This window comes from Mobula hypostoma, chromosome 13, assembly GCF_963921235.1.
Source record: "Mobula hypostoma chromosome 13, sMobHyp1.1, whole genome shotgun sequence".
In the NCBI taxonomy this organism is placed as follows: Eukaryota; Metazoa; Chordata; class Chondrichthyes; order Myliobatiformes; family Myliobatidae; genus Mobula; species Mobula hypostoma.
Window position 1 is genome coordinate 77,095,049 of NC_086109.1, and position 23,312 is coordinate 77,118,360.

Genomic DNA, 23,312 nt, shown 5'->3' on the forward strand with positions numbered 1-23,312 from the left:
CTGGCATTAGTGTGACTGTTAACTTTTAGCCTATTTGCATATTAGTTTATACTGTGGCGGTTCTACTGATTAGAGTATTCACTTTGTCAGCGATGCCTGTCATAGGCTGGTTCAGCGATTTTTAATTAGTTTAAGATTAACAGAGAATCATGTCCCGCAGCCATTGGCCTCAATTCACCGCGAACTGATAGTCCACTACTGATTGAGAATTACAAACCCCTTGCTAAAATCCTCAATTAGTTCGACGATGCAACTGGAATATTTCCAATGCGGTAAGTCGCGTCGACGAATTGATACCTCACTCCGACCCGCACGGATACAGCGGGCCGAACGGTCTCTTTTGAAATTATACATTTTCCAAGATTCCATGAACCGTACCGAAAACGGAATAGGCTAAAATATTTATCAACCAGTAAAAAAAAAACTCCTGATAATTTCATTTGAAATAAGTGCCATTATAACTCACAACACAGGACAGGAAGGGAGTAATCTGACTAGATTTACCGTCAAAAAAAAAATCGGAAGCAATGACACCCTAGGGTACAGTATTTCAGCACCGTTCTACCAACAAGACACAAAGGACTTGATTGGACGCAACATTTAAAGAAAACGTACCCGGTGAGTTTAACTTTGGTGGTTTAAGCCACTGAAGTGATCATTTATACTCTCGATTCGCACTCCTCTATTTGATCAGAAATGTTATTTTTTACCGCATCTGTAATGGGACTTACCTTGCGGTTCCTCGGGCATCGGAAATGCATTGATCTGATGTAACACTAATGCAATTGTCTGCAAGAAGAGTATATATGCAGTGTATTTGGAAGGCATTGTGGAAGATGTTGGCTGAAGAGGGGTACGGAGGTCCGTCGCCGTCGCTTTCCAGTAGGAAGTCTTCGTGCAGAGAACCCAGCGTCCGATTCAGCACCCTGGACAGCGACAAGGAACTATTATGGCGATGGGCGGACCTGGATACTGGTACTGGTCTCTCTGACAGCTCGCAGGAGGTGGACTCCATGCAAATCTGAGTTTGTGCGTCAGCTCCCTCCCAACCTGCGTCACTCAACACACACACACAATTCAGCTCAGCTGGCCCAAAGAAAGAGAACAGATATTTCCAGTTCACTGTCTGTCCACCTCAAGATTTCCCGCACTCAAGCCGCCTTTATTATTTTTCCATATTTGCAAAGAAAATCCGTGACAAAAGATGCCGCTCGTAATAAATCAAATTAAAATCACTTCCTTGATTATTGGTCGGTGAATATATTTAACTGGCGATGATTAATAACTACAACTGTTAAAATCTTGTTAGTCAGTTGCTACCTGTAATCGAAAGGAGTAGTATAAGTGAATAAAATGATGCTGATACGATTCTCCTCAGGCCCAGCACCTTCATATCGGCTATAACACAACGCAATGTTCCTCATTATGGGTTTCATTAAAAAAACAATTGTCGGATACATTTTATAGACCGTGCACACGTAATAGTAGTATGTAGTTTCAGTTTAAAAAACATTATACATTGTAAAATGTTTGTTTTAGGGACAGGTGTAATGTTTACAACAAGATCAAAACATTGTTCCAAATCTGAAATAGAACCAGAAAGTGATGGTAACACCCAGTGGGACAAGCAGCATTCGCTGCGAAGGAAAGAGAGGTAAAGTTTCAGACTGATGATCTTTATCAGAAGTAGATGCTGTTAGAGATGAGCAGCTTTCATGGTACTGGAGTTAAGGAAGGAACTGAGGGTAGCGAAACAACATGGGAAACTTTCCGAAACGGTGGTAGTCTGAGCATAGTGGAAGGTAGGTGATGGAGGTGATTAAATAATAAAAGGAGCTGAACCAAGGCAAAAAAAAATTGTGGGTGGGATAGGCTCTTGATTAGTCATGACATCAAAGGTTATGGGAAGAAAGCAGGAGAATGGGGTTAAGATGGAGAATTAATCAGCCATGATCGAATGGTGGAGCATACTTGATGGGCCAAATGGCCTAATTCTGCTTTTACAGTAAGGTGTAAAAGTCTTAGGCGCATGAGCGCGCGCACACACACACACACACACACATATACATAGGGTGCCCAAGACCTTTGCACGAACTGTAGTAATATTATGTATTGAACTGTACTGATGCCACAAAAAAACAATCTTCATGACATTTGTGAATGATGATAAACCTGATTCTGATATAGGTCTCTATTGTGGACCGAGAGTGGGAAGGGGATAGGGAAAGGGAAATCATGGTTGGGACAAGGGGAAGGGAGAGAGGAGGGAACAGGAAGCACCAGAGAGACATTCTGTAATGATCAATAAACCAATTGCTTGGAATCAAATGACATTGCCTGGTGTTTTAGGGCTGGGTGCGTCTGCACCCACACCACACCCCCACACCTGGCACTCCTTCTAGCCACCCGTCCCACACCCCTGCACTCCAGATTGACAGACAAAGTACCAAGCAAATGTCTTATGCACCATAGCCTTATATATATTTTGCACAGTACTGTATATCTTATGTCGAGATAAAGGACTGTTTAATGAGCCAAGTTTTGTAGATTAAACATCTTTATTTTTTTACTTTAGTTTTATTTTGATTTCAGTAAGTCTAACAAATTGGCAGACACCCCATCAAGTTACTTAAGGCAATAAGTAATATTTTATCAACCACCTGCCTTTTAAAAGTATTCTGAAACAAAAAAGACTGCATTTAAGAATAACTTCATAGTAAATTACATTATATTCTTAAGGAAAGATTGTGAATTTTTATCTACCACATGTAATGCACAAAATCAATGTAATGGATGTTCTGAAAACTAAAATTATAACCACAGTATATAATGTTAGTCAGCAGAAAAAAAGAAAAATTAAAATTTTTGGAAGCCCATTGCAAATCCGATCACAAGTATATGCTGAGGTATGTCACACAGCTTACATGGAACTGTTTACTTTACACAAAAGCAGAACATTTTGGTAACTCTCTGTAACACATGAAATGTTTCATCCAGATTGCTTTCTATTGTAGGTATCAATGTCAGAATCATTGGTTATGATGTAAACAAATGCAGGAAGGTGATGGCAGATTTTAAAACAATTTGACATGAATAAGGATTTCATCAGCTTAAAAATAATAATAAGTTGTTTACTGACAATTTCCCACTTGGGATCAACATTTAAAACACATTTAGCAATAATAATAAAAACTACTAATAAAGTACAGAATAATAATATATACAATAATTTCCCAATGTGCAATAATAATGTACAAATAATAAAACAGAGACTATTGTACCATGATGTTTGTTTTCCTGTTACACAGAGATGAACTGTTGTATATGGTCATTGCATTTAGTAGGAACAATTTTCTGTAACGATCTTTGTGACAGAAGAGCTGAATGAGCCTGTTCGAAAGGGTGCTCCATTGCTTATTCAGTCGGTCATGGAGAGGATGTGCCTGATTGTCCAGAATGAATAATGGTTTGTTTTGTGACCTCCTCCCCACCACTAACTCAAAAGAGTCTGGGTTGTAGCCAAGGATGGATCCAGCCTTTTTGATGAGTTTATTTGGTCTTTTTTCATCACCAGCACCGATGCTGCACCCCCAGCATAAACTGGAAACTGATGAATAAAATATAGGAAATAATTGAAAATTTTAAATTCAAATTAAGAACCTGCAACTGAGTGAAATTAGTAAGAAAGATAGATAGATACTTTATTGATCCCAAAGGAAAAAGATAGATTATTGATCCCAAAGGAAATTATAGTGTCAGTAGCATTACAAGTGCACAGATACGCAAATATACAAACATTAGAAGAGAAGTAAGAAAGAATAAAAATAAAGTTGCCTCAAACAGTCTAACAGGAGGAGGTTATCACTTCCCTGGTTATAGGTTGACTCACTATAGAGCCCCATGGGTAGTGGTCTTTGGATCAGCGCAGTTGTCTTACTATATTATTGAAAGCGCTCCACTGTTCAGCTGTGGTGGCATGCAAAGGATGAGAAACTTTGTCCAGAATTTCCAGGATTTTCTCTAGGATCCTTTGTTCTACCACAGCCTCCAGTGTGTCCAGTTTGACTCCTATAACACAAGCAGCCTTTCTAATCAGTTTATTGAGCCTGTTGACATTACCCATGTTGACAAGTCTAAATATTATTGAAGATGGAATCATTCCATGCTCGATGTATTATTGTATTAAAAAAACTAAAGCATCATGACAGCACATTGTGATTACAGTTGCCATCTTTCAGTGAAGGTAACTGGAACCAATCTGCATTCCCTGTTTTAATTACTGTCCAAAGCACTGTACTTGAAGTGTAAATCCACAAAGAAGATCAAACTCAAATGTCACATATCCTCAAATTCTGTTATAATTTACCGCTTAGAATCAGGAGAGAAGAGCTACTTGGTCATGTCAGAAGGATGCCCAGTATGCTTTTTTGTTTTAGCATGGGAAGATGGAACATAAAGACTCTACTGATACTTACAGAGGAAATGAAAATGGCCCGACCCTTGATTCATTTTTATCTTTAGGAATATTACTCCCCTGAGGTCCATTCCATGTCACACACCATTCTTACCAGGAAATGTATTTCTATTCCTTCAGTGGGTTATATGATTGTGATGCACAAATAAAATAATGAACAGCTTAAGGATATCAATGCAACTTGACCAACAGGCTGAGCTAAGTGACTAAAAACACCCAAAAGTGGGAATAACAAGCATTCTAGTGGAATGAGTCAAACCTCATACAAAGGTAGATAGTCGTGGTTGTTGGTACTGTCATCCCAGCCTCAGAACAGAAGTTTGTTAGGCTGGAGTCCTTGGTACAACCATCTTCAGCAGTTTCATCAATGACCTTTCTTTCATCATAAAGTCAGGAGTGGGAACCTTTGCTTAAGTTTGCAAACTGTTCAATTCCATTTGCATCTCCTCAACCAATGAAGCAGTCCATGCCTGCATACAGATAGCCCCGAACAAAATTCAGACACGGGTTGATAAGTTACATTGTACCAGGCAATGATCATCACAATCAAGAGGGAGTCTCACCATCCATCCTTGACATTCAACAGCATTGCCATTTGTTAGACTTACTATGAATATCTTGAGGAATTTCACTGACTAGAGATTGCCCCATGATACTCGGAGCAGGGGACTCAATGATAACTCAACCAGCCAGTAAATACCATGGCTACAAGACAAGGGCAGCGGCTAGGTATCCTGTTGTTAATATCCCATTTCTTGTCACTGTTGCAGTAGTGTCAATCTTACCTGTTCACAGAAAGCTACTTCTCCGTGCTAGCGAGGAATTAGCTCAGTTAAGAGAATTGCAAGCCCTTCGAATGGCTGTTGTTTGATATCATAGTGCCGGCTGATGATGTCACACCACTGGTAGGGTAAAAATCAAGCGCACTGAAAGTACCTGGTCATTTGTTTTTGCTCCCTGGGTTACCAATGGGCTGGGTTGCGACCAGTGCCTTGGGAGCTGTGGAAATGTGGTGCAGAGAGAGCAGAGACAGGCAAGCTGAGTACACACTTCAGATAATTTTTTTTGTGACTGTGTGTAACTTGAAGGGTTTAACATTTGATGTCTGACTTGTCTTATAAATAAATAGTTAACTTACTTACTGGTAGTGAGAGTCTTCTGGTTCCACTCACCAAATCCATGAACCTGATTTCACACAATTGGCGCTGCGAGCAGGGTTCGGCGATTGAACAGAAGATTAATACGTTTAAAGGCAAAAATAAGAGAGAGAACACTCCTGCCCCCATATGTGAGGAATGTTGAGTCCTGAGTCCCAATGGTGGACCAACAGTGCAGGATTTGGGAGTCTTGCCAATCGACTGGTGGGCCACATTAAGCCAATAGACTGATCAGATAAGCTTGACTCCCGCGAGGTGAAAATGGGACACCAAATCGTACCTGTACTTAATAAGGGAGGGTCCACTGAGTGGAAGGGGAGTCAGAGGGCCGCTGGCAGCCTTAGTAAAGCAGCAGTACAGGACAATCTCACCGAAGGAGAAAGAAAAGATAGATTGAGAAATGAAGTGGAAATGTTAAACTAGTGATGTGTTACCGGGGGGAGGCTGCCCGGTCAGCACGGGCTTGAGCCAAAGATTTAGAGGATAGAGTTACAAAGACGGCCTGTCCACTACTAAAGGGGTAGCTGTTAGAGGCTGCCTGCAGGGCTAACTGGCAACCAGACCCTGTAAAGATCCGAGCCCTAATGTTGCAGGGTAGTGAACCCGACAGATGGGGATATTTGGCTGGATAGTGAGGATGGGGAAGAAAGGTTCGAAGACAGCCTTGGGGATCCTCCCCACTATGCGCAGTGGCAGAACAGGCCAGACCCGGCAAGGGGATCGCCAGCCTATAGCTCCTCCAGCCGCCATGGAACTGAGTGAGGAAGAACAAAAGGCTGTGGAGAAGAACAGCGTGAGGGAGGGGGATCTGGGGAGAATAACATGAGACCATTACCCTCAGGGAGCAACTGGCTAAGGAACTGGCGGAGCTGGGAGATAGGTATAGGTAGAAGCTAGGAGAGCCTCTGCCCACATGGTAGCTGTGGATCTGGGATGTGGGGAGTTCTGAAGTGAGTTTGTCTAACAGGGAAATGGGTGTCCAGGGAGGGGAGAGTCAGTAATCCCATCACTTGATTAACATTGCCCTGAATATTCCACTTGCTTCTCACAGGGTTGATGAATCACCATGGATCAGAGTGAGAGCAGTGGTTAAGGTCAGGTATCCCTCACCCTTTGAATGGGATTCGAAGCCTTAGGTGAAGTGGAGGAAGGGACCAGAGCCCTTTGCCAGCGGGCTCTGATCACAGGGAACTAGCCCAACACTGACAGCCCATCAGAGGGTCTCAAATGAACCTTCACCATGGTGGGGTATTAAGTTAAATCAGCAGCTTAAAGGAGTGGTGTTGTCCTTACTGAGACCAGCGACAGGGGGTACTGTAAACGCCAGTATGTTGGGTAGTTCCCCACAGTCAGCTGTGCAAGTTAGACAAGTATCCTGGGGGTGGGGGGTAGAGTGCCCTGTGTGGCTTGTATGGAAATGTTTTTGGCATTGCTCAGAGCCGGGGGTCTGAGCGACCAGGCAGGTAGGGTTTCCACTCCCACCCTCTATGCCATGTAGAGGAAGCACTGTCGGGGAAGAGATGCAAGGAGGCCATTAAGTCCATAAAATGTAGCAGCAGAATTAGGCCATTTGGCCCGTCGAGTCTGCTCCAGCATTTCAGCAAGGCTGATCCATTTCCCTCTCAGCCCAATTTCCTGCCTTCTCCCTACATCCCATTGTGCCCTGACTAATCAAAAGCTATCAACCTCTGCCTTAGGTATACCCAACTTGGCCTCGAATGCCACAGATTCACCACTCTCCGGCTAAAGAAATTCTCCCTTGTCTCCATTCTAAATGGACATCCTTCTATTCTGAAGCTGTGTCCTCTGGTCTTAGACTCCCTCACCATTGGAAACATCCTCGCCACATCCACTCTATCGGGGCCTTTCAACATTTGATAGGTTTCAATGCAATCCCCCCCCCCCATTCTTCTGAATTCCTGGGAGGTCACCTTGAAAGTAGCAATCGGACCATGACTGTCTTGGTGGCAGCCTCCCCCGAGTGCATTCTGGGCACGAATGTGCTGAGGGGTAAGATCCCTGCAGACCAGTACGTGCTATTTTACCTCTGGGGTGGTCCGGGCTAATTGGTGGGATTGGCCAAGTGGGAGCCTTTGGTGATCCCACCCCCAAGCAAGGTAGTTAGCACAAGCAGTACAGGATCCCGGAAGGCACCGAGGAGATTGGGGAAGCTGTGGAGGCTATGTTTCTGCCCTGCAAATACCCCTTACAATAGCCCGGTGTGGCTGGTGTGGAAGGGGGATGGTACACTGGTGCAGGCTGTCAAATACAGACAGTTGAATAAGGACGCACCACCCCTCAAAGCAACGGTTCCAGATATAGTGACCCTTATCGAGAACATAGTAGGTAGGGATTGAAAGCATTGGTACATGGTAGCAGACTTGGCCAATGCTTTCTTCTCTATCCCCGAGTCCGGAGGCACAGGACAAGTTCAATATTACCTGGGAAGGTAGACACTAGAATTTCCGCTGCCTCCCACTGGGATATATCTACAGTCCCACCTTGTTCCATGGCACGGTGCCCGAGACCAGCAGGAGATACAGTTAGAACCCACCGCCTCTGTATCGTTATGTATGACCTGATCAGTGTGGCTGAGAAGTGTGGGTATGTTATACTGTAAATGGGCGTCAGTGAACCCTGGGCGCCCTCCCAACACTATGGTCAACACGCTCCTAGAAGACAGCAGCGCGGCAAATGTAGATGAACTGAACACACTGATGAGGGAGAGGAAGAAGTGGAGAGTCCGTCATCGTGCCCTACGCCGGCCTCCTAGGATTGAGTAGTAGTAGTAGTACCTCTGTATCCCACTACATAGACAATGTGTTGACATGGGAACCCTCGTGGGAAGGCCCTGGACGAGGTGTCCTCCACTCTGTGTGAACGAGGCTGGTCCATCAACCCAGATAAGATCAAGGTCCCAGCAGAATGTTACATTCCTGGCATGCCATGGCATTCTGGGCAGCAGGAGATATCAGATCCCACCAAGCACAAGATCTTGGGTGGTGCAGTCCCAGCCTCCAAAGTGGAGACTCCTGAGTTATTGGCATCAGCAGGTCCCCCTGCCTGACGAAGATGCTGTGCCCCCTGTACCAGGTCTCCCAGGAAAAGACTGCCTTCCCAGGGGATCCTGAGCAGCAAGAGGCCTTTGAAACCACCAGTGATCAGTAGAGCAGCCCCTCCGCTTGACCCCTAGACGGAGTGGGGTGCCGTTCCAGCTGCAGGTTTTCTGTCACACCCGGGGCGGCTGAGTGGAGCCCATGGTAGGTGACTGAAGGGGCTTCTTGTTCCTGAAAAAACCCTTCCCGGGGTGGCAAGCTGACACACTCCCTTTGAGAGGCTACTCTTGGCCACAGAACATGAGACTGGCTCCAAGTCAGCTGTGATACAATCCCACTTCTCGATCACGCAGCATGCGGAGTCTGCCAATGTAACCCGCTGACAGGGCCAAGTCTGGTTTACCAATGGCTACAGCCGTTGGCGGAGCAGCAAACAGTGGTGGAAGGCTGCTGCTCTTCACCCTGCATCAGGGAGGGGTTATTACCCTCAAGGGCAACTGGGGACTGAGCTGGTGGCTGCGACTCTAACCCTCCGGGAGGCCATGGGGACTGTTAAGATCTACTCCAACTCCTGCCCAGTGGCTAACAGCATGGTGGTGTGGGTGCTTCATTGACATGGGCAGAATTGGGAGGTGCATGGGCGACTCCTCTAGGGGGCGCTCCTATTGGGAATGTGCCTGGAAGGATGATCACTGACGCCCAATTACAGTCTAACATGCCCACACTTCTCGGCCACACTGATCAGGTCATACATAACACTGCAGCCGGTCGAGCAGTGAAGGCGGGCACAGTGTTTTCTGCAGGTGCCTGGTGGAAGGGGCAGACCAGAATTCCAAATGTCTACGGGGTGTGACGGGGTCCTGAGTTACCCCTATGAACTGTGCTTTTGGAAAGAAAGAGAGAGAGAGAGTTGTTCAACACAGACACCTTGTTAAAAAGAGAGAAAGAAAGAGAGAGATAGGTGAAGACTGCTCACAGTTTGTTTATACTGTCTGCAAGAACACTGGCAGCTTCCAAGTTCTTACAGAGAGAGAGCTGCCTGATGGACAGTTGGTGTTCAGCACGGTGAGATAAATAGAAGGTCAGCTGTTAGACTTACAGCCACATGGTTTTGGACACTGAATGAGCTTTGTTGTGCCCACAGAAAAGGTGGGTTTTGAAGGATCGATCAGTGGCTCTCGCAGTGTGAAAAGGGTGTGACTGGTGGGGACTTAATCGTGTGTCCAACCCTCGCTTGGGTTGATAATTCCACCACAGAAGAATGGTCCCCTTTGTTGTGGTCACAGTCGGTGACTTCTAAAGGATTTCGGAGGACAACGGGAAGATCGATGACGTCAGCTCACCTGAAGACTCAAATCTCTTCCGCTCTCTCTCCATCACTACTCAACTCAATACCACCAACTGAACTGAACTTTACTCATCATTGTATGACTATCTATTTATCCCTAGACTTGAAGAAGCTTGGTTTTCATATATTTCCACACTTACATATATATAATCATTGTTAACCTATTTGATATATCTGCATTTATATTATTGTATTGCGTAGTTACTAATAAATACCATTAGTTAATAGCAATACGGGACTCCAAAGTGTTTTCCATTTCTGCTGGTTCTTTAACCCGTCACGGGATACGTGACAGGGGGAAGGAGCAAGGACGTGGGTGGTGTTGATGTTTGGACAGCAAGCTATCCTACCTGCCAGCAGGTTAAGCCTGCAGGTCCTAGGGATGCTTCCGAAAGGGCACGAGGGTTGGTCAGGCATGGCAAGCAGATTATATATCCTGCCACAGAACAAGAAACAGTCAGTGCTCACAATGGTGGACACAAATTCAGGAGTCCTGCTGGCAGTGCCATGTGGCCACACTAACCACAACGTAAGGTTGAGGCACTTGTCATCCGTGTATGGGGTCGCCCTGGCAGGCCCAATCAGAGAATGGCTCACATTTGCAGGAGCCGAAGTCCAGGAGCAGGCTGCAGAGCCTGGCCTTCTGCGGGTTGCTCCACATCCCAGATCACCAGGGTGATTGAGCATATGAACAGGCTGTTGAAGCATCAAAGGAAGTTATTGACCCCCATACCCGCATCCTTCAGGGGTGGCTAAGTGTGTTGCAGCAGGCAGTGGACAACCTAAACTCCCAGCCAGCAGGCCCGGGAGGCTCCATGCTGTCCCGGCAGTGTACGGTCCTTCAAAGGTGGAAGGGGTGGAGGAATCAGGGAAGGTTTGGGTGCAGCACCCACAGGGCCACCAAAGTGGGGGGTGGGGGGGGTGGGGAAGAGAGGTTGTGGTGCACAGAATAGGGAATACATGATGGGTGGTGTTACTGGGGGAAGGGGATAATTTGTCCAAATACCCAGCAAGTAACCAGGAGGAAGTGAGTGTGTGGCTCCCTACGTTACAGAATGGCAACGTAGTGGGTGCTGATGGTGGTGGCGATGATGGCGGTTGGTGTCAGATCCTACATCACACTCCTATGGATTAAGTACGAGTATGCAAACCCCACCAAAGCTTCAGACTGTTGGATCTGCGTGAGGGCGCCAACCCACACTGCAAAAGGGACGCCGCTGATGTCGATCGCCTTTAACGAAGAAGAGCAGGACTGTGAGAGGAACTTGTCCAGCTTCTCTGGTTTTGGCATTTTGTTTTGGGGAAGCCGAGAGCGAGTAGTCTTCCCCAGACAACCTCACCCCATCGTATGGGAATGGCCTCAAAGAACTCGAGTATCAGTAATTTCTGGTGGATTAAAGTGTTTCAAGAGCTGGTACTCCCCTACCCATGATTTGTCAAATCCTATGGTCCCAGCTCAGAGCAATCTCTCTGCCAACAGGGAAGGGGAAGTGTTGGTGCAGGTGGTACAATGAGCTCAAGTCCAAGCAGTCAGTAGGCACAGCGAGTGTGAGCAGTGAGCAGTGGGCACAGGCACTGTGAGCAGCAGACTATCCTGGGCACAGTCAGTGTGAGCAGCAGACTATCCGCAGCACAGCGAGTGTGAGCAGCAGACTATCCTGGGCACAGTCAGTGTGAGCAGCAGACTATCCGGGGCACAGTCAGTGTGAGCAGCAGACTATCCTGGGCACAGCGAGTGTGAGCAGCAGACTATCCGGGGCACAGCGAGTGTGAGCAGCAGACTATCCTGGGCACAGTCAGTGTGAGCAGCAGACTATCCTGGGCACAGTCAGTGCGAGCAGCAGACTATCCGGGGCACAGCGAGTGTGAGCAGCAGACTATCCGGGGCACAGCGAGTGTGAGCAGCAGACTATCCGGGGCACAGCGAGTGTGAGCAGCAGACTATCCTGGGCACAGCGAGTGTGAGCAGCAGTCTATCCTGGGCACAGTCAGTGTGAGCAGCAGACTATCCTGGGCACAGTCAGTGTGAGCAGCAGACTATCCTGGGCACAGTCAGTGCGAGCAGCAGACTATCCGGGGCACAGCGAGTGTGAGCAGCAGTCTATCCTGGGCACAGTCAGTGTGAGCAGCAGACTATCCTGGGCACAGTCAGTGTGAGCAGCAGACTATCCGGGGCACAGCGAGTGTGAGCAGCAGACTATCCTGGGCACAGCGAGTGTGAGCAGCAGACTATCCTGGGCACAGTCAGTGTGAGCAGCAGACTATCCTGGGCACAGCGAGTGTGAGCAGCAGACTATCTGGGGCACAGCGAGTGTGAGCAGCAGACTATCCGGGGCACAGTGAGTGTGAGCAGCAGACTATCCTGGGCACAGTCAGTGTGAGCAGCAGACTATCCTGGGCACAGCGAGTGTGAGCAGCAGTCTATCCTGGGCACAGTCAGTGTGAGCAGCAGACTATCCTGGGCACAGTCAGTGTGAGCAGCAGACTATCCGGGGCACAGCAAGTGTGAGCAGCAGACTATCCTGGGCACAGTCAGTGCGAGCAGCAGACTATCCGGGGCACAGCAAGTGTGAGCAGCAGACTATCCTGGGCACAGCGAGTGTGAGCAGCAGACTATCCGGGGCACAGCGAGTGTGAACAGCAGACTATCCTGGGATGACTGTGTCAATGCTGAATAGTGCTGTGGAGGTGGGTACTCTCTGAACACTAACTGGTACACACTGGCCATGCGGCTCCTGGGCCTACCTGTGGCTCCCCATGGGATGGTACAATTGCTGCTATCCAAGGTAAGTGGTACCATACATATATCACCTTACTATCCTGGACAAGCACCCTGTCTATGAGGGTCGGCACAGTAAGATGCATATCACAGTGGCAGAAAGGTTCTGGGTGATAGCTACCCGCTGTTCTAGGAACTGATATGCATGGCCTATACGATGGAGACGCTGGTCAGCAAGGGAGCCGCAGTGCTGAAACATATAATGGACGCACTGACCAGAGTGTCAGCTGATATGATGGCTATTGCACAATTGGATCGCCTTGGGCTACCTGCTCGCAGAGGAAGGAGGTACCTGTGCTGTGATTGGTCAGGAATGCTACACCTACATCCACGATGGGCCTGAGAGCATTACTCACCTGGCTGATCATATCCAGCAGTCAGTAAATAAGATCAGGAGAGTGGAGGGCCAGCTCCAGAGCTACTATATCCAGGGGGTTATCAGTGGCCTTTTGGGGCAGGGTATAAATGCAGCGGGCTAAAAGCATTCAGTCTGTTTTCTCGTTCTCTGGGTCACCGATTGACTGGCTCGCGACTGGTGCCGCGGGAACAGCGGAAGGGTGCTGCAGTGAGAAAATTTCTGAGCACACACTTTAGATAAGTATCTGTAACTGGGTGTAATTTTGAAGGGCTTACTGAATGCTTAGTGTTTGTCTTGTCCTGTAAATAAATAGTTAACTTAGTTACCAGTAGTGAATGCCTTCTGTCTCAACTCAGCGAACTCAAATGCCATTCAAAGGCCTTTCCACCATTTACAAGTCACAAGTTGGGAGTGTGAAGGAATACTTTTCACTTACCTGGATGAGCATTATGCCAACAACTCTCAAGAAGTTCGACATTATCCAGCACAAAGCAGCTCACCTGGCTAGTTTCCCCAATGACATGACTAAATATTTATTCCTTCCACCACACTGGCCGCAGGGTGTAACAGTCAAATATGGTGGAGTCATTTGTCCCAGCTATTCTGGGAGGTGGGTGGTGGATACGTCTCTTCCAAAGGAGGTGTAAGGTAATTCTTCCCTCCGCTAGCCTGCAGGTCACCCTCGGGCAAGGCGTAGCACCTACTCAGCCCCCCGATCAGGGTCACGTGAAGCCGTGGGAGCAGGTAGTGGATGGTCGTATGAGCAGCTGGTGCATATCACTATATCCCGGTTATGCGACCACTGACACCAGGCAGACAATCCTTCACGAACCTGTCTTATAAAGACACTGCCCAGAAGAAGGCAATGGCAAACCACTTCTGTAAAAAAAAATTTGCCAAGAACAATCATGGACAAAGACCATGATCGTCCATGTCATATGACATAGCTCACAATGATGATGATGATTCTAGGAATTCACAAAACCCTCAACCTCTTACAGTATGAAGGACAACAGTGGCAGGTACGTGAGAACACCAACCACATGTACCCTTCCAATCTGCACACCATCCCATCATCTCTTGTTTTGTATTATTTCTCCTCCTATCCCACAGCACTGTAGAGGCATTTTCATCTTGCGGCACTTTCTACATCACTTGCTCCAGGTCAATTAGCAATGGGTAAGAAATTTGGTCAGATACTCCTATATTATCAATAACGAAGAAATCATCAAATAGAAATGCAGAAAACATCACGGTCTGGGTCAGGCAGTATCTGCGGAAAGAGAAATATTTCTTGCTGATTAAAGTGCCGAGGAAGATTGAAAACATCAAGACGAGTGAGTGTTCAACATCGTCTACCAGCCTCTTGCTGACTGCTGCTGGAGAAGGCGTCCACGTGCGATACTCTCTCTCTCTGTCTCTCTCTTCCCCTCTCGTTTGCTGCTCCTGAAGGAAGGTCCCTACTTTCAAACGATATCTCTCTCTCCCTCGATGCTGTCAGAAGATGGTGCCAGAGCAAGTTCTAATCGAAGCAGTTTGTGGATTGGACTGTGGTTCGCACTATGACGTATTTTCTAGTTTTGGTCAGTCCTTTTTCTGTTGCTATTTCTGGGCGACTCTGAATCATAATTTGTGTGTGGCGTGTGGTCAAGTGGTTAAGGCGTCGGTCTAGTGATCTGAAGGTCGCTAGTTTGAGCCTCAGCTGTGGCAGCGTGTCTGTACCTTTGAGCAAGGCACTTAACCACACATTGCTCTAGCCTGTGTGGGGAGTGGCACCCCACACAGACTTCCAATCTGCGCCTTGTAAGGCATGAAAATGCCCGATGCAGGCCTCTCATGGTCTGAGTCAACGTTCCCTTCCCTTGAATCGGGGTGGTGGCATGCAGATAACGAACACTGAGCTGAACTGAACATGGACTCTTTCCTTTTTGTGTTAATGTTTTCGCTCATTCTTTTTTGTTGCCATTTGCGCGATTTGTTTTTTGTGCGGGGGGGGGTTGATGTTTTTCTTTGTACAGGCTCCATGGCTTATTTTGTTTTGCGGTGTCTGTGGGAAGACGAACCTCAGGGTTGTAAACCGAATAAATGCTTTGATAATAAATGTACTTGGAATCCTTTGAAGAGTTGATGTTTCCTCATCATAACTGGGAATGTGAGAAAGTGGTTTTCAGTTTCAGAGGGTGAGGAAGGAGGGGGATTGGGGACGGAGAGGAAAAAGAACGCATCTCTGAGTGGATGATTCTAATGCTGTCCAGCGGACCCCAGTGTTTACAGAGCTGGTTGGTTCATAGATAAAGGCAAGACAGTGGCTGTTTCATTAGGTATTTGAAGAGATTTTGATTGCCACCTAAAACACTTCAAAAATGTCTACATGGAGAGCATTCTGGCTGGCTGCATCACTGTCTGGAATGGCGGGGTGGTGGGGGGCTACTGCTCAGGATCCAAGTAAGCTGCAGAGAGTTGTAAACTTAGTCAGCTCCATCATGGGCACTGGCCTCCATAGTATCCGGGACATCTTCAAGGAGCAGTGCCTCAAAACGGAGGCGTCCATCATTAAGGACCCCCAAATCCAGGACATGCCCTCTTCTCATTATTACCATCGGGAAGGAGGCACAGGAGCCCGAAGACACACACTCAGTGACTCAGGAACAGCTTCCTTCCCTCTACCATCCGAGTTCTAAATGGACATTGAACCCATGAACACTACCTCACTACTTTTTTATTTCTGATTTTGCACTAATTTGATTATTTGATATAGATATACTTAACGTAATTCACAGACTTCCCCTCTACATTATCATGTATTGCACTGTGCTGCTGCCACAAAGTTAACAAATTTTGCGACATATGCTGGCGATATTAAACCTGATTCTGATTCTGATGAGAGCAGTCACAGAGAGAAAACAAAGGGAATAGTTAAACTTGTGAAATGCAGGTCAGAGCCGTTGCTTAAACCAAAATGAGCATGCAGGAAATGCCAAACAGACCAGTGTTGGAGAGAGAAGGAAACAAAGTTAATACGAGAGATGGAAAATCTTACAGCAGAATACAAATAGAGAATGTGAGCTACCTTATATTGTTGAATCCACTGATGTCCCAACGGCTGCAAGGAGCCCAGACAGAAGACAAGGCTCTGATCCCCGAGCTTATATTGGGCTTTATTGGAACAGTGTAGGAGGCCCCCCACACACACACACACACACACACAGATCTGTCGAGAAGTGGTTCGGAGAATCTAATTGACAGATAGCTGGAAATAGAACATAGAAGAGTCCAGGATAGGAACTGGCCATTCTGTCCACAAGGTTGTGCTGAACCAGCTGCAGAGCAAATCAAAAACACCCCAACACGAATCCCTCCTACCTCCACTATGTCCACATCCCTCCATCTTCCTCACATCCATGTGCCTATCCAAACATCTCTTAAAAGCTTCAATTATATTTGCATCTACCACTGCACTAAGCAGCGCAATCCAGGTATTCACCACTCTGTGAGTAAATAACTTACCCCTCACATTCCCCTTGAACCTACCTCCTCTCATTTTCAATGCATGCTTCCTGATACAGTATTAGATATTTCAACCCTGGGAAACAGATACTGTCTGTCCACTCTATCGATGCCTCTCATAATCTTGTAAACCTCTGACAGATCTTCCCCCAGCCTCCGGCACTCCAGAGAAAACAACCCCAGCTTCTCCAGCCTCTCGTGATAGCACATGCCCTCTAAGCCAGGCAGTATTGGGGTGAACCTCTTTTACACCCTCTCCAAAGTCTCAACATCCTTCCTGTGGTGAGGTGACCGGAACTGTATGCAATGGCCTAATCAGAGTTTTATCAAGTTTCAACATACCTCCTGACTTCAGGAGTCTCCTGGAATACTGACTGAAAGCATTGTGCGGAGTGGACACCCGATCTGTTGCTGGATTCTCCACTGTAGATAAGACCCCAGTGAATGTAATAGACTCCATTGAAAGAAGTATAAGTGAATTTCTACTTCCTGAGGGGTATGGTGGGAAGGCATAAGGTTAAACAGTAGGTGCTTGCATAGGTGTAGTAGTGAACGTGACCCAACACATCAGGTGCACATCTCTCCACCACATCATTAGTACCTGTACAGGGACCTTCCTCAGGGAGGCAACAGTAAAGATTTCCACCATCCGGGCCATGCCACTTTCTTGCAGTTACTAGAAAGTGCAAAACCTTGAATTCTCACAACAGCAGGTTCAAGAGCAGCTATTTATGCTCAAGCACCAAACTCCACCACCTCAGTATTAGCAACACCGTGACCACTTTGATACTTCACTTTACAATGGATTCTGCAGATGCTATTAGTCTTGAACAACACATTCTCGAAGTGCTAGAGGAACTCAGCAAGTCAGGCAGCATCTGTGGAGAGGAATACACAGTCGACACTTGTTGTGTTTTGTGCCTGTAGAGTCAGAGAAAATTACAGTACAGAAACAGACCCTTCAGTCCATCTAGTCCATGCCAAACTAGTTAAACTGCCTAGTCCCATTAACCAGCATTTGGACCAATACCCTCCATACCCCTGCCGTCCATGTACCAATCCAAACTTTGATTAAACGTTGAAATCAAAATCGCATCCAGCACACGTACTGGCAGCTCATTCCACAGTCTCATTACTCTCATGACCCCCTTAAATATTTCACCTTTCACCCTTGACCTCTAGTTGTAGTCTCACCCAACTTCAGTGGAAACAGCCTGCTTGCATTTTAGAATTAGATTATGAAGACACGCAGTCCCCTTTTATTGTCATTTAGTAATGTATGCACTAAGAAATGATACATTATTTCCTCCAGTGTGATATCACAAAACACAGGACAAACCAAGACTGAAAAACTGACAAAACCATATAATTATACATATAGTTACAAACAGTGTAACAATACCATAACTTGATGAAGAAAGTCCGTGAGCACAGTAAAATTCAAAGTTTCTCAAATGTCCCACATCTCACGCAGACGGGAGAGGGAAGGAAAACTCTCCCTGCCATGTCGACCACAATCCGACTCTGAGTCATCCGAAAACTTCAAGCTCTGATCAGCTCTGCGACACCGAGTACCGAGCGGCATCTCTGCTGAACGATTCGACCTCCTTCTCGGTCGCCAAAAGCAGGCAAGGCCGGGGATTTTGTGGCCTACCCTCCGAAAGATTCCCGACCACACAGTAACGACAGCAGCGAACGGGCGTTTCAGAAATTTCTCCAGATGTTCCTCTGTGCTTTCACGTCCATTCTCCATCAAATCAGAATTGCCCATTTACTCTATCTATGCCCCTCATAATTTTGTTCTGAACAGAATGTTTGAATGTTTTTCTTGTGAATGTTGTGTATCTGCGATGTCATGTGCTTGTGATGCTGCTGCTTCAAGTAAAATTTTCATTACACCTGTGCATACCTGTACATCTGACAACAAAGTCGACTTTGACTTTTCTCCTCTCCAGGCATCTCCTATCTTTGGGGCCCAAGGCTGAAGTACAAAAGATCTAACATCTCTGATTTCTGCTTGCACTGTTTCTGCTGCAAGGTTTTTATCTGAAACATTAGTTCAGATTTCTCTCTCTCCACAGACGTTTCCTGATCTACAGGGCATTTCTAGTTTTTTTCCCTTTCAGGTTTAAGAGCCCTGACCTGTCATTCACAGCCCTAATATGATCCTTCTTCAGTTTCCTCTGCAGCTTCACACATAAAGCCATCAGCCAATCAGCTGTGAGGACACTGGAGTCAACCTCTATGCCCTGGTCTTATCTGATCTGAGATACTCTCTTCCTCCAATCCACCCCTAACCCCACTTTCCTTCAACCATCTCTGCAACTGAAAGCTAATGTGTTTCTCACTCTCCCAGTTCTGACAGAAGTCTCTGACCTGAAACATTAACTGTTTTCTCTTTTCACCGATGCTGCGTGTCCTGAGTATTTCCACTATCTTAACGTCATCATTTACAGATCTTCTGATTTTCAAGAAATTAAAAACCATTATTCAGTCATTATTCTACTGATATCTTTGATGTGTGTGTGTGTGTGTGTGTGTGTGTGTGTCTATTCTCCCTGCACCTTATACTGATTTCCTCTTTAATTAATGCAAACATTCAGGTTGTGATTTTCAGCTCTGCCTCCCACAGGTTTGATGCTTCAAGCCATCCTTAGATTGCAGCATGGTGGCATGATGGTTAGCACGACACTTTATGGTTCAGTTCCTGCCCCTGCCTGTAAAGGAGTTACCATGACCGTGTGGGTTTCCTCTGGGTGCTTTGATTTCCACCCACAGTCCAAAGATGTACTGGATGGCAGGTTAACTGGTTATTGTACATTGTCCCGTGATTAGGCTAGGGTTAAGTCGGGGATTTGTTGGTGGGGGGGGGCGCTGGAAGGGCACTACATCTCAATAAATAATAAATTTTGCCACAGGAATAGTCACGGTATGGATACAGCACTGAAAGAGGCTATTTGGCCCATTAAGTCCATAATGACTCTATACAGGTCTCCCCCGCCATCCGAAGGTAGGCTGAAATGTCGTAAAGGGAAGAAGCAATTACCATTTATTTATATGGGAAAATTTTGTGAGTGTTCCAAAAATAACCTACCAAATCATGCCAAATAACACATAAAACCTAAAATAACCGTAACATATAGTAAAAGCAGGAATGATATGATAAATACACAGCCTATATAAAGTAGAAATACTTTTCCACAATCATTACTGAACTGTTCTCCTTAGCGAAAATCTCACGCAAGCGCTGTTGGCAAGAACACTCTCTCCAGTAACCTTTAAGCTATGGAGCTGCCAAATTATACCAAATAACACGTAAAAATACACAGCCTATATAAAGTAGAAATAATGTATGTACAGTGTAGTATCACTGACGGGAATTGGGAAGACATCGAGCACACTGATGATGGTGTGTTAGGCTGAGTCGTTGCAGGTTGGGTGGTGCAGTGACCCCCACCCTCCAGGCCGCTGAGCGATACATTGCTGCGAAGAACGCAGGGGTCCAGCAGTAGCCGGGAGGTACACAGCACATCTTTAAGAAAAAAGCCGAAACAAACATGCTAATTAATTAGGTGCCGCCCGTAATTGTCGGCCCAGATCAGTGCCAATTTCCGATTGCATCGTCTCTGATCTGGGCCGACAATTATGTGTCGGCGGCACCTAATTAATTAGCATGTTTTTTTCGGCTTTTTTCTTAAAGATGTGCTGCGTGCCTCCCGGCTACCGTTGCAATCTCCGCGAATCGGTATCTATCCGTGGCCTGGGGGTTGGGGTGGTGGGACACTGGGGTGTCATCTCGTCATCGTCTGTTTCCATTAGAGCAGGCGGCTCATCTTCTTCTATCTCTGCCCGCCTCGATGTCGAAGGTCGAGGTTAGTCGTCTGCTGTTGCTGATGTGGAAGGCTTGCTTGACTGCTGAGCCTCGCGCATTTTTCTATCACACAGTTCTTTAATAAGGACTCAAACCATCCTACAAATATCCCCTAAACCGACGTACCCTTTCGAAATTAAAGTTGTACTTTATCATTACTCATTCGGTTTCGATTGTTATCCTTTTTTCTTCCAATTGCATCAGCTCTTCATTTGTCAGTTCTTGATGATGGGATGCCAAAACCTCTTCAACATCATGTTCGTCAGCTTCCACAAGCCAAACTCACATTGTCCTTACTTAGTTCACCACGATCAAAACGCTTAATTATGTTTAGTTTTACCGTAAGTGTAACACCCTTACGAGCTCTTTTGGGCTTTTCTGATACCATAGAACTCATCTTGCAAATGGCTGCTCACAGGCACGTGTTAAAGCAAAGCCGTTCCGAATCTGGGGGAGAGCAGCTGCTCGGGGTGCGCTGCCTTTTATCGCGCGCTGATTTTTTTATCGTGCGCTGAATTTTTTTTTTGTAACAGTGAAAATACCTTCTGAAAGCGAAAACAGGGTACTAATGTAGGTCTTTCGTAACAGTGAGGTTTCGTAAAGCCAACGTTCGAAAAACGGGGACATCTGGTACTATTAAGTCCATAGTCAGAGTAATTCCCACTTCCCTGCTGTTCCCAATAGCCTTACAACTTCTTTCCCATCAGGCGCTTCTAAATCTCCCTCCACCATTATCTAACAATGAATTCTTGACCCTAACTACTTGCAGTGTAACAGTTTTATTCCTTGAGTCACTTGTGGCTCTTTTTTCTGAATTGCTGACCCCTTTGCCAATGGAACAGATGGTCTGCGTCTGCTGTGCTTATACCCTCCATGATTTTAAATGACTCAATCAGATCACCTCAAGGAGAACCACCTCACCTTTTCCAGACTATTCACATGAACAGTTGAGTAAAATACAAGCAGAAAATGCTGGGAATTAATTTCTGACAAAGGGTTTTTGACCTGGACTATTAACAATGAGTTTCATCCCACAGGTTTGGCCTGACCTGCTAAGTATTTCCTGCATCTTCCATTTTAGAACATCAGATTAGAACAGTACAGCTCAGAAACAGGCCCTTTGACCAACTAAGTCTGCAACAAACATAATGCCAAATTGAACTAAATCTCTTCTGCCTGTACATTTTAGATCTCCAGAATCCACAACTTTATCTGATTTTTTAAAATATATGTATTTTTGATTATCCTTTCAGTAAATCTCTCTTGCACCACCTCCAAAGTTCTTCACGTCTTTCCTAAAGTCTGGCACCCAGAACTGGACGGATGTGGCTAACCAATAAAGCTCTCTTTACCCTAACCCTCATCTTCATATCTTGTTCCATTTAAAAGCTTTGGTGCCTAAATGCTTTTTCAGATCTCGTTCCATGATATACAGCCAACCTTGGCTCTCTCTAGTAAACACACACGAAGTGGTAGAGGAACTCCGCAGGTCAGTCAGCCTCGATGGAGTGGAATAAACAGTTGACGTTTTGGCCAGAGACCCTTCATTAGGACTAATGCTTGAAGGGTCTCAGCCTGAAACGTCGACAGTTTATTCCTCTCCACAGAAGCTGCCTGACCTGCTGAGTTCTTCCAGCATTTTATATGCGTTACTCCGGATTTCAAGCATATGCAGAATACCTTGTGTTGATGATTCCTGACTCCCTCTAATCTTGGCGTCCATTCCATTGTGAACTCTGTTGACTCTCCTGCGCCCTCTGCTGGTGACAGGCCAAATCGCGCCTCCTGGCAGCCCAGCTTCTCCCGAGCGCCAGCTGACAGCGTTCGGAGTCAATAAAGTTTTGGATTCAAACAGACGGTGACGTATCGCGAGGAAGATGGCGTGACCCGGAGTCGGGAGATGAGCGACGTAGTGGAGCGAACGTTGTCGGCTCTGCCGGGTCTCCTGTCGCTGGAGCCCGGCTCCAGGGCGTCGGGCGCTTCCAGGCTAGGCGCCTTGATCCGCGGCGTCACCGAACTGACGTCCAAGCAGGTGGGAGGTGGGAGGTGGGAGGTGGGAGGTGGGGGCGGAACAGGGCGATAATACTACTTCCCTCGCTCCCCCACCCACACCCCCTTCACCCTCCCTCACCACCTCACCCTGTCCCTCCCCACCGCCCACACCCCTTCCCCCTCCCTCACCGTCACCACCTTCACCCTCCCTCACCACCTCACCCTGTCCCTCCCCACCGCCCACACCCCTTCCCCCCCCTCACCGTCACCACCTTCGCCCTCCCTCACCACCTCACCCTGTCCCTCCCCACCGCCCACACCCCTTCCCCCTCCCTCACCGTCACCACCTTCACCCTCCCTCACCACCTCACCCTGTCCCTCCCCACCGCCCACACCCCTTCCCCCTCCCTCACCGTCACCACCTTCACCCTCCCTCACCACCTCACCCTGTCCCTCCCCACCGCCCACACCCCTTCCCCCCACACCCCTTCTCCCTCCCTCACCACCTCACCTTCTCCCTCCCCACCGCCCACACCCCTTCCCCCTCCCTCACCGTCACCACCTTCACCCTCCCTCACCACCTCACCCTGTCCCTCCCCACCGCCCACACCCCTTCCCCCTCCCTCACCCTCACCACCTTTACCTTCCCACGCCCTTTCACCCTCCCTCACCCTTTCACCCTCCCTCATGACCTCACCTTCTCTCTCCCCACCGCCCACACCCCTTCCCCCACACCCCTTCCCCCACACCCTTCCCCCTCCCTCACCCCT

General features: G+C 47.0%; 2 protein-coding genes across 3 annotated transcripts in view; one reads left to right on the forward strand and one right to left on the reverse strand.

Annotated features, from left to right (window-relative positions):
- scg3 (secretogranin III) overlaps nt 1-22,308 on the reverse strand; it is a 62,236-nt gene extending 39,928 nt beyond the window's left edge. Inside the window, exon 1 of one of the 2 annotated variants that reach the window (XM_063065986.1) lies at nt 22,231-22,308. In XM_063065986.1, coding sequence (XP_062922056.1) covers nt 22,231-22,273 — 43 coding nt within the window. In that variant the 5' untranslated portion in view covers nt 22,274-22,308. Of the gene's footprint in view, nt 1-731; nt 1,029-22,230 lie in introns of those variants that run through there. The other variant, XM_063065985.1, reaches the window with a different exon arrangement.
- A 141-nt stretch (nt 22,309-22,449) lies between these two features.
- The window catches only part of ap4e1 (adaptor related protein complex 4 subunit epsilon 1), a 78,820-nt gene continuing 77,957 nt past the window's right edge, over nt 22,450-23,312 (forward strand). The window contains exon 1 of the mRNA XM_063065984.1: nt 22,450-22,582. Within this exon, the coding sequence (XP_062922054.1) occupies nt 22,451-22,582 (132 nt within the window). The 5' untranslated portion in view covers nt 22,450. The remainder of the gene's footprint in view (nt 22,583-23,312) is intronic.